This window comes from Tursiops truncatus, chromosome 3 (assembly GCF_011762595.2).
Source record: "Tursiops truncatus isolate mTurTru1 chromosome 3, mTurTru1.mat.Y, whole genome shotgun sequence".
NCBI classification, from domain to species: domain Eukaryota; kingdom Metazoa; phylum Chordata; class Mammalia; order Artiodactyla; family Delphinidae; genus Tursiops; species Tursiops truncatus.
Genome location: NC_047036.1, coordinates 143,384,863 through 143,397,079, shown reverse-complemented (window position 1 = coordinate 143,397,079; position 12,217 = coordinate 143,384,863). Strand labels below are relative to the sequence as shown.

Sequence of the window (12,217 nt, the reverse complement as noted above, 5' to 3'; positions counted from 1 at the left end):
GTCACAGAAGCTGAGTCTTTGTGGAAATAGTTCTAAAAACTATGAAATGGGAGAAGTCACAAAGGGAGCTTCCATGTGGGTATCTAAGGGAAAGCCACTGTCACTACTTTGCAGTGAGGGCTGTAATGACGGAGCCAATTCAAAGGGAGGGGAGCAGGCGAGAGATGGAGAGAACCTAGGTTTTTACCTTCCTACTAACTGTGGTTGATTCTTTATAAGGGGAAAAGCAATAGGTGGGCGACTAAAACCATACTCTGGAAGGGCAAATACAGAGGGGGAAGGCTGACAGGCAGCCTGGCCGAGTTCCAGTGCCTGACAGGTCCCAACACCTTGCTACCAAATGACTTCCAGGAGCACTAACCAGAGCAACTAGGACTAGTTAGAGCTGGTTTCCGAACACCTCCGGAGAGGTGCTCTTTCCCTGTATTCCTGTACTTCCTCCCCCAAACCGCCCCCCCCCCCCAGCTTCCGATCAGGCTTGGTTTGCCCATGTGTGCTAGCGACCACTTCAAAGCACGCTACAGTAAGCTCTTCAGGACTCATCAAATCCCAGCCCTCTCGCCGCACGCCCACTCTCCTCTAAGTCTCTGTGACTGTAGGTAACCAGGATCATTTGCCCTACATGGTGTCTCTAAATGACACAGGTACCTATAGTCTTTCAAGCCTGACTGCCTTCTATTGATATTAATTTTTGCAGAAAGATTTACACAGACATATGTGGCTCTGAGATTACCAGGGACAGCTTTAAGGAAAAACAAAAAAAAAGAAAACAGCTTTGGGGAAGGGAGGAGGATTAAGGGTTCTTGTGTCTTTTCTTCTGGATACCATAATTCCCAATTCAGAGGATTTTAAATAAAGCAGAAAAAAAGAGGAAGATGGGGAAGGGGAAGGAAGGAAAAGGAGAAGAAAGAGCAGGAAGGGGAGGAGAAGCAGAGGGAGACAGAAGACAAAAAACAAAGGAGAAAAAGAAAAGGAGCTAATTAACATAAAGAAGGGGAAAACAAAACATGTCTTCCAGAGTCAGCTGGGCAAGCCTTCTCTCTTAAGTTCTACAGCTTAAGAAGTCCATCAAAGCCGAGGGGTTTGAAGTGCAAAATGTTGAAACTTCCTTTGCAAAACACGGAGCCAGGACTGGGCTCACTAGCAAAGGTCCAGGCCTGCAAACGCCTCCCGCCCCCATGGCTGCCCAGCCCACCCCTTGGCGCTTACCTTCCTCGCAGTGCTTGCCTTTGAAGCCGGCAGAGCAGACACAGTTGCCATCGATGCAGGAGCCGTGGCCCCCGCAGGAAGGATCGATGCACTGATTCAAGGGCACATCGCACTCCGCGCCTTTCCAGCCGCTGTAGCACTGGCATGTCCCTTTAGAGTACTGTCCATTCCCGCTGCACAGGACGGGGCAGGCGGCTGCAAAGAGCAAAGACAGAGCACCGGGTCACAGAGGATGGGGCTGGGGACAGCGCCCGAAGGGCTGTGTCTGTCTAAGGAGGCTGAGCCTGCCGGGCCTCTCGGCTTTGCTTGCAGTGCTCTTGGCTGGGGACTTGGGCCACGGAGGTGCAGAGCCATCTTCAGATAAACAATGACCACCACAACAAAAATGCTACTAATAACAACTAATAAGAACCTACTGCATAGCACAGGGAACTCTCCTCAATACTCTGTAATGACCTGTATGGGAAAAGAATCTAAAAAAGAGTGGATATATGCACATGTATAACTGATTCACTTTGCTGTACAGCAGAAGCTAACACAATATTGGAAATCAACTATACGCCAATAAAAATTAATTTGAAAAATGCTACTAATAACAGCAGTTACCACCAACTGAATGCTTATTATATGCTGGGCCCGGCATAGGATCCTTCACGCGCAATTTACTGCTGAATCATCATGATCAACCAACGAGGTGGGAGGCTAGAATCACGCTCCCATTTTATAGCTGAGGCTCAGATTGGTGAAATTACTTTGCTGGAAATCACAAAGGTCACGAGTGGGGGGCCCCACTGGAAACCAGGTTGCCTGGACTCTAAGCTGTGCCTTTGACTAAGCTGGATGGACGTGCGTGTTGCTGCTGTCAGTAATGTGGATCAGAACCCATTTTGCTGAATATTTTACCCTCAGATTAGTCAACTCCTACTCCTGATGTTTATGTTCATTAAAAAGGAAGGGGAGGGCTTCCCTGGTGGCGCAGTGGTTGGGAGTCCACCTGCCGATGCAGGGGACACGGGTTTGTGCCCTGGTCCGGGAAGATCCCGCATGCCGGCGGAGCGGCTGGGCCCGTGAGCCATGGCCGCTGAGCCTGCGCGTCCGGAGCCTGTGCCCCGCAACGGGAGAGGCCACAACAGTGAGAGGCCCGCGTACCGCAAAAAAAAAAAAAAAAAAAAAAATAAGGAAGGGGAGGGCAGGTTGAAGACATGAAATCTCTAGCAGATCATGTCAGCAGGGACCCTCTTGCCTCTGTTGATAGGAAGAAGGCTGACTATCTGGGGATGGTCTGGTATGAATTGCCAACAGTTCTTACCAGTTTGGCCTCAACCGTGCCAATGCTGCCCATTTGGAGGTCATCAAGAGTGAGATTTTAGTGGTCACCTTCAGACCTTGGACTTTTCACTTCAGGATCAGTTTGTAAAGAACCTGAATTTCCAACCTGGCTTCCACCACGAGCCTAAAATGAGGGCATGGCTCCAGGCTATGGAACTGGCATTCAGGGACCTTCAGAAATGACCGACAGGGGTGTTTTAACAATTCCTGGGTTACCTGTGATTTGGAATGCACAGGCTCCAAGAATTCTACAGGTACATGTGTGCCTGCAACTGGCACACATGTACCTGTAGAAGACTTAGAATGGTCTCCCCATCCCCTGACGCGATTACATACCTAATTAGATCGTTCCTTAGTAAAGGCCCCATCCACCTTACCGTGCCCCTCTTGTGGTCATGTCCTATTTAGTTTTTATAGTAATTAATTCTCCTTCCGTGTCTAATTTCCCCAAGATACAGTAAGCTACTCAAGGACAAGACTATGTTTATCACTGTTGATTTCCTTCCAGTGTTGCATTCATCAATGTTGGCTTGATTGAGTAAGTATGTCTGTTATGTTCCTGACATTCAGGGACTCCCAAGTGGTGGGCGTGTGGGCAAGCACAAAATAGCCATTTATGAAAGGTGTGGAAAGAACAATTTCTAGGGTGGACCTCATGTCTTACATACAATGCCTTTTTCTCGTGAAGTGTGTGTTGACTGTAATTGACCCTAACTGGAAACTGACATGAAACAAAAACATCTCAACAGCTGACATATGATCGAGGGGCTATCCCCACCCCCATGTTCTATTTTAGAATAGTTGTACAAACAACCATTTCCAGTAGAATTCTTATCCTTATGAATCTACCAGAGAAGAAGGATGAGATCAAAAGAGAGAACATCAAAGCTACATGGTAAATTTAGATAAACTCTTTCTAAATGTAGGGAGCATGCCTTCTATTTCCAAGAGACTTGAGCAGAGAGATCTGTAGAGCTGCGACCCATGCTGATTGTCTGAGAGAGGGTAGACGAAAGAGTTTTGAACCAGGGTGCCCAAGATTCAGATTAGAGACCGTGCAAATACCAACAAGTATGAGAAACGATGGGCTTTCTCAAAGTACTGAGAGGGCTTCCAGGACAAAGTAAATTGGTTCCATGTCAGTGCCCCATAACACTCATGCTAAGCTTTAGGTCAGGGAGGGCAAATGAGTGCACATGAGCTACTGTTCGCCCTTCCTGCACCTCTGCAGGGGCAGATCATGGCATCTTGTCCTCCTGAGCCTAGGAAGAGCCTAAAAACCTTCAATGTAGCGCCCTGGCTGGGACTTGGGAGCAGGTGGAGGTGGCAAGAGAAAACTCACTTGCCGTTTCTGATCTAGGTAACACTTGTGGGATATCTCCTGGTGGGAAGAGTAGAATCAGCATCATTTCTTACCGCACTTCTTCCCTTGCACACTCAAACAGGAAAACAGTAAGAAGCGTGGCTACCCATGCCTAGTGATAAGAGCTGCAAGGGCTGTTTCTGACATGAGGGTTATATATATATTGAACTTGTCCTGGATGGCAGAGAAAGTTACATCAAATCACCACCAATGGGCTCCCATTGCACTTTGCTTCCACCCAAAAGGTGGAAGAGGGTAGAACGTAAAGAGGAAACAATTATTGTCTTTATTAATTGATAAAACACAGTTGCGATTATTTACTTTATTCATACTGTAACTGTTTTTCTTCTGCATAGACTCCAAGTGGTGAAAAAAAATTGGATTGTCTAGAAGGTAAGAATGGATTTTATTTAAAACCAGGTGCCTGGGAAGTCAAATTTAAAATATGACCTACTTAAATTACTCAGGGAAAAAAAAGGTAGAGAATAGTCAGGTCAGGGAGTTCTCCACATTCTAAATGCAGCCTTCCTTCAATATGTTTGCTGTATGCTCACCAGGAGGGTGGTAGAAAATGAAAAACACTGTGATGTTCTCCAGAAAGCAGGGCGCTTGACAGGTTCTGCTGATGTCACATAACAAAAGCAGAAGGCAGGTTAAAGAAGAACGACGCTCTCTCGTAACCCATTTACCATGGGACAGAGGGCAAGTGTCAGATGAGCGCCTTCCAGTGGTCACTGGGCTGACCTGCACGGAGAACTCCTTCCCTCAGGGTAACTGACTCATCCTCAGACACAACTCAACCCAGAGCATCACAGTATGTAAGGCTCAGCTTGGTTCTCATGTGAGAGGCTGCGTGAGGTGGGGACCTCCTGCATTAATAACTTTTCTTATAGTTTTACTATCACTAAATCTACAAGATTTTTTTTTTATGACAGGTTACAGGACAAACAATTCTGACTGCACCTGCCTGGAAGTGATATGGAACACAGGTGGAAAGAATAAGGGTTTCGATGCCAGAATGACCTGGGTTCAAATCCAGACCCATCACTTACCAGCCTTGGGATTTTGACAAGATCACTGTACTTCTCTGAGACCCACTTTCCCCATCAAAAAAATTCTCTCTCAGAGTTGATGGTAAGTGTGCTAAAATGCCTGAGGACTCAAAACAGTAGCTGACACCTGGTTTGTAATTAACGGATGTTCCCTTATGAAATTCCAAACTGAATCTCCAGACTGACTTCAAGGGTTAATAAAATTAAAAATGCAGTAGGTCTCAAAGGCACACACACACCACCACCACCAGAAAAGCATCAAATAATACTAACAGAAAGACATCATCTTTTTCTTCCCCTAGTCTTCTCCGGTTGTGGGAGGAAGATGGTTCTGGAATCACATGTGGAAAGTTTGATGTCCTCGTCTCTCTCCCCTGTTCCTAAGGCTTTCCAGGAGCACAGCATCGTACATTCAACTTCCTATTTAAACTTAATTAAAATGTTTACACAAAGTCACTATACCTGTTTTACTAAAACTAGTAAATGGAAGCTCTAAGACTTGCGCAGAAGAAAAATAGACCACCGCCACTAAAGACTGACAAGTTAACAGGCTGATGACAAAAAGAAATGACACCATTTAGATTCACCTAAATGGTGCAAAGCTCATTTTAATGATCAAGCTGGAGCTTTTTTTTTTTCTCCCCCCAAAGTTCTCTGTAAGGGATGAAATGAGTTATCAGTGTTATTTACTCAGTGGGAAGTAATAGGACAAGCCACCCGTGTCTGCTGCTTTAAGTTAAAGGGGTCCCACCTACTTGGAGCTTACAGTACAGACACTACCTGGAGAGAAGGTAGACGGGGTTGAGGAGGCCCAGCCAGCCAGCCAGACAGACAGAGGGAAAAATGCCTGCAACTTGACAAGTCATTTGTGGGCTGGGCTAGATATGCGGAGGGACTTTCGAACAATGTGTCTTTTTAAAAATACGGTTGCCATATGATTCTGCAATCCCACTCCTGGGCATATATCCAGACACAACTATAATTCGAAAAGATACACGCACCCCAATGTTCATAGCAGCAACTATTTACAATAGCCAAGACATGGAAACCACCTAAATGACCATCAACTGATGAACGGATGAAGAAGATGTGGTACATATATACAATGGAATACTACTCAGCCATAGAAAGAAGGAGATAATGCCATTTGCAGCAACATGGACGGACCTAGAGATTATCATACTAAGCGAAGTCAGACAGAGAAAGACAAATACCATATGATATCTCCTATATGTGGAATCTAAAACATGACACAAATGAACTTATTTACAAATCAGAAACAGACTCACAGACACAGAGAACAGACTTGTGGTTGCCAAGGGGGAGGGGAGTGGAGGAGGGACGAACTGGGAGTTTGGGATTAGCAGATGCAAACTATTATATATAGAATGGATAAACAACAAGGTCCTACTGTATAGCACAGGGAACTATATTCAGTATCCTCTGATAAACCATAATGGAAAAGAGTATGAAAAAGAATATATACATGTATAACTGAATCACTTTGCTGTACAGCAGAAATTAACACAACATCGTAACTCAACTATACTTCAATAAAATTAAAAAACAAAAAACAAATAATATGTCTTTTAAAAATGCTTTGAAATCTGATTGAAAACCCTTCTGGAAAAGAGACTTGAGAATACTTGAACCTAGTACTCTGGGTAAAGTGTCAAAATCGTACTAACAATTGGTTGCCTCACATCCCAGTTAGTCAATGAACACTTATGAAGAAGCTAATATGTGCTAGTAGCTGGGTTAGGTGGTGGGGAAAAGGGACAGAGAAACAAAGATGCCTTGAGTCTCCTGAAGCAATTGAGGATATAATATTTGGATCACAGAGGTGAGGCAAACCAAGTTCAGTGTCCTCGAAACCAAAACTGGTGTCCCATTGTCTTTCGAGACTGTGGACGTAGCTTGCTGCTGAGCCAAACTCAGGAAAGGCAAGTTTTGCTTCTTACTCGATCCTTGCAATTGACAATCTATGGGGTTGGCCTGAAAGTTCATTTGGGTTTTACCGTAACATCTTACGGTGCGGCGTTAGACACCGTATTTGGCAGACAATAACGTTTGACCTCTACTGCGCACTATACTCAGAAATAAATCCGATACAGATTAAAGATCCAAATAGAAAAATAAACTACAACAGTATTAGAAAAAATATTGAAGACTAATTTTATTTTCTTGAGAGTGGGATGTATAAAAAAGATATCAATTCCAGAAACCAAGAAGATCAGATTTGATTACTTAAAATTTAAATCTTCTACATGATAAAGAAACACCCTAAACAAAACTGAGGGATGAGCAACACTGGGAAAAAATATTTTCTAACATATTTCACAGAATAATGTTTGATATATGAAATACACGAAGAGCTCTTACAAATCAATAAAAACAGACAAACGAAAACCTGGGCAAAGGACATATAAATATAATTTTACACTGCCAATAAGAGCATGCAAAGATTCTCAGCTTCATTAGCCATTAAATAAGTATAGATAAAAAAAATGAGAAATAATCCTTGACTTAGATTTAAAAAGATCTATAGGCTTTTATATATAGAATGGATAAACAAGGTCCTACTGTATAGCACAGAGAACTATACTCAATATCCTATGATAAACCATAATGGAAAAGAATATAAATTAAGAATGTATATATATGTACAACTGAATCACTTTGCTGTACAACGGCAATTAACACAACACTGTAAATCAACTGTACTTCAATTAAAAAATTAAACAAAAAAAAACAACAAAACAAATCTAAAAGACCGATAACCCTCAACACTGCCATGGCTGAGGGGAAACGGGCTCTGTCACGGTGGGTAGGGGCAGAAATCCAAACTAGTTTCTAGGGGGATCACTTGTCCCTATCTGAAAACCTGTCTGGCATCCCATGCCCAACGGTGAAGCCTGTCGACGCTGGTGCCTCAGTTTTCCCTCCCTATTCAATGGTCAGGACAAGAAAGGGCTGTTTTTTGTAGGAAGAGTGAGGAGGTTGGAAAGCAGAACTAAGGAGCAATGACGAAAGTATAAATGCAAAGATCACCAGGCATTCTGTTCACGATGATTGGCTCTGAGCAGAACAGCTACCCCCCACCTTCCTGCCTGGACCACTCAGACACTCTAGTTGGTCTCGGGGGAGGGGGGCAAGATCCAGCAGGCCCCCCGTGAAGAGAGGAAAGCGAAGGAAGCTTCTGACAGACGGCGGCACAGTCTCTGGCTCAGAGGGCCAAAGTTCAGGTGCACCCACTTCCTCATTCCCGTTCTGTCAGATGGCATATTAATAAGCCAGGAAGTGATTCAGGGAAGAATTTCCACAAGGACGAAAAACTCATCAGGTGCGTCAGATCTCTGACATTCAGGAGCCATGTGGGGAAAGAAGCACGGGCTGACTTAAGCACGAAAGTATGGATGCTTTAATTAATCCGGGGTGAATTTAATTGCTTTAGTTAAGTGGAAATCGGGTTAAAAATGATGCAGAGCATACTGGGGTGTGTTAAAAACATGACATATGAGTTGGATGAATCGATAAATTAAAAGTGCACAGATGTTTTAATTAAACCCAGGGAAGTTAACGAAGATCGCAAGAGACTTTTAAGCCTATGATTAATTCAACTCATTTAAAATACCTGTAGAGATATGGGGATGCCTCCATTTTGAGAGTTATAAAAGTTCTCAATCGATAAGTGCTTAAGCTGTTCTTAAAAAAGTTTAAGTGTGTGTGTGTGTGTGTGTGACTGAACAGCATTAATTATATAATGAATATTTGAAATTTTCAGGGTACACAGTAAGCTTTTTGCAGCTCAAGTCCAGATTGAAGCAGCTTTTCATTCTTATTATGCTTTAAGCATTGAGACCAGCTTGCAAATTATTGGTGTCTCGTTATCCACAAGAGTGGGAGCTCCCCCAAGACATGAAGGTCTGTTTATTCACTGCCGTCTCCCCAGCAGGTAGAACAATACCAGGCAGTGTAGGCTTATGAGTTAGCCCGAATATCCCTTCGTTTTTACCAGCTGTGTAACTATGGACACAATTTTTCACCTCAATTTCTTTATCTTTAAAATGGGACAAAAATTCCGGATGAAAAACCCATGGTGTTTTTAAGAGGATGAAATGAAGTACTGTCTGTGCAGTGCATGTACAATGCCTGGCACATAATAAGAAATGTATAGATTTGATTTTATTATCATTATTTTTTTAGGAGAAAATTGTTCCAAATCATCACATCATAAAGAGACAAGGGGGGGAAACACTCTCTTTCCCAGCACCCATCCCAGCTGACCTCTCTAAAGACTGGTTTTTTTTTTCCCAATACGGAAGTTTTTTTCTAAAACCGGAGTACTTCCCCACCTCTGTACGCATCACACCTACAGCAAGTTTCTCCGGGGTTAGGCACTCTGCTTTGTAAGACTGTTCCGCAACGCATCTAGTAGTTTAAAAGGGAAACAAGAAGTTTTTAGTCTCAGAAGCGATTTGACTTGGGGGAGGGTTGACTGAGGTAGGTCCTGCCAAGTGATGTATGTTTGGTGATGCAACAAGCCTGGGAAACAGCGGGAGTGGCCACGTTCTAGACGCATGGACTCACATGAGGGCACCACATAAAGGGCACTGCAGCTTCCAAACTGGGGAGGCAGGCATCCTCCACACCTGCTTGGCAAGCTGGGGGGAAGGAAGATAAAAGTGGTAATGCTGCTGCCGTTCAGATCTCTCTGGGCCACATGAGCAGAGTCCAAGGGCAACGTCATCCAGACTCAGACTTGGATGCGCGCGTAAGTCATTTGGGGATGCCGTGAGAGTGAGATTCTGATCCAGAGGGTCTGGTGTGGGGCCTGAGGGTTTGGATATCTAACAAGCTCTCCGGGCTGATGCTAGCACCCCAGACCTACTGAATCAGAAACTTTGGGGGGCGGGTGGGGAGAAGCCAGCAAGCTGTGAGTTAACAGGGGATGCTGATACATAGGGTTCTAAAGCCATACCTGGGCTAGTACCTTAACTTCTCTGGGCCTCAGTTTCCTTAGCTGTGAAATGGGGATGATAATGATGCAGGATGTGAGGATGACACAAGATCACTCTGGTTAAACCCTTTGCACAGGGCCCGGCATGCACTTTGTGCTGAATATGTGCAGAGGTTCTTCGACCGTTTTATCACAGGTGCCTTCGCCAAGTGTGGAGACACTTTCTGCAAAGCACGAACCAAGGGCTTGGCTTCAAACCCCACCTCCTGGGTTCTTGCTGCCAAGGAATTCCTGCACGTTTTCTCAGGTCAAGGGTGGGACGAAGGAGAGGTGGGATTCAGCCTCGAACTGCAATGGATCGTGGAATGGCTCCTGTGGGCAGCAGCCATGGCCCCTGGCCTGTCTGCATTACAGGAGATTGCGGGGAGCAGCTGGGGTGGCAGAGGAAGACAGGTGTGAAAGATGGAGGGTCTGAAGGAACATCCTAGGTGGTTCCAGGAAGGACAGGTGGGATCTGATCATCTTTCACTGAGAGAGGTGAGGCCAGCTGTGAAAGGGGAAAGTGGCTTCTTTGCAAAGGATGCTCTGAGGAAAGCATTTCTCGGGTGGTGGGGAGGACCCCTGCACTTTTGGTGGGGATGAAGGGGCTTGCCGTCTCTCTCCTGAGCGCAGACGTCCACTAAGGGGAGGAACTGATGGGGAGACGGGAAAGCGGTGGGGTGGGGGGCGGGCAGTGGAGCCGGCCAGGAGAGTCAGGTGGCTGCGCTGTCTGTGAGGGCTTTGAGAGTGAATGGTCACTGCCCCCCTTTTAGGGGATCTTCCTGCCAAGTTAGGAAAACCAAGTTAGGGCCATAAGCCTCAGAGTCAGACAGACACGGCCTCAAAATCTAGCCTGCAGTGTGACCTTCGGCAAGTAGCCTATTTTCTCTAAGTCTCTGTTTCTCCTGTTAAATAGGGATAACAACAATGATTTCAAAGGCTTGTGAAGATTAATGCTGGCTAATGTTTATGGAGCATTTAATACATGCCGAGCATGGTTCTACACGCTTCACACGCATTTACTTTTTAGTCCTCACGGCAATCCATCAGGTGGTACTGCTACTGCCCCCATTTTATGGATGAGACAACGAAGGCCCAGAGAGGTTAAGTAATTTTCTAAAATGGGAACAGTTAACTAGAGGAGCATGGATTCAAACCCAGCCAATTCACACTCTGCAGCTTCCATTCTTCATAGCTTTGTCCTTCTGAGAGGATGCAGGTAAAGTGCAGAACAAATGGTATTTCTTTTCTGTAAACTGTTGCTCCTTCCTCCCTTTCTTCATTCCTCCATTTCCCCTCCCTCACTTGCTCTCTCCCTTCCTTCATTGAAATCTGTGTCTCGGTGTTGGCTGATTTATCCCTGTGTGATTAATCCAACCAATTTGAATCTTGTTTTCTAGCATTCACTTTGTCTTGTACATTTCCCAGCAATGTTTTCATCTGTACCATCTCTGACCCCTAAATTCAAGCCCCTAGACATTTAGAGAGCACTTACTATCTCCTGGGTGCCAAACTAGGTGCAGGGAGATACAAAGAAAACGGCTGGAAGCTTGTGATCCAGTGGGAGAAACCGATGTCACCCCCCAGCTAGAACATGGCACGGGATGAAGGGCCACTGCCAAGGTGTCACCAAGTCCTGTGTGACTGCAGGGTTCTCTCTGTGGGCGCATCAGGGAGGTGGTGACCTGGGAGTTTGGTCCTCAAGGATCAGCAGCAGATAGGAAAGTTTGGGAAGGATGAGAACATTCCAGCCAAGAAAGTGGCATGAGTAGAGAGGAAGAAGCAGGCCCGTGGTGTATATGAGGGACAAGTAGCTGGAATCTATGGTGTATGGGACTTAGGGGGAGATGGTGCCAAAGGAGCTCAGATCATGGAAGACCTTGAACCTCATTCTAAGAAATGTGTTATTTATTCTCAGCCTATGGCCCCTGACCACCAGCATCAGGGCCCTGCTGGAGGATCATTAAAAATGTGCACGTGCCAGTCCTACTGCTTCAGAACCGGCTGGCATGGGGGAAGAGCCTGGGAGTATGCATTTATAACAATCTCCCCAGATAAATGTCTTTAAACCAAAGATTGATAACCACTGTGGGAGGCAACTGGGAGCCACTGAAGGTGTTGGGGGAGAGCAGTGTCATGCTCCTAAGAGCTCTGGGAGAACGCCACAGGTGGTGAGTAGGAGAAATGCCATCAGGGGGAGCTGGTGGCCAAGTGAACAGGGCAGTGGCTGTGAGGACAGGAGAACAATGGGTTGAAGGTCGATGA

The 12,217-nt window shown here is 45.3% G+C and overlaps 1 protein-coding gene across 7 annotated transcripts in view; it reads right to left on the bottom strand.

The window, feature by feature from the left end:
• LOC101336875 (teneurin-2) overlaps positions 1-12,217 on the bottom strand; it is a 465,743-nt gene that overhangs the window by 165,268 nt on the left and 288,258 nt on the right. For all 7 annotated transcript variants that reach the window (XM_073802777.1, XM_073802778.1, XM_073802779.1 and 4 more), the window contains one exon: positions 1,210-1,404. In XM_073802777.1, the coding sequence (XP_073658878.1) occupies positions 1,210-1,404 (195 nt within the window). The remainder of the gene's footprint in view (positions 1-1,209; positions 1,405-12,217) is intronic.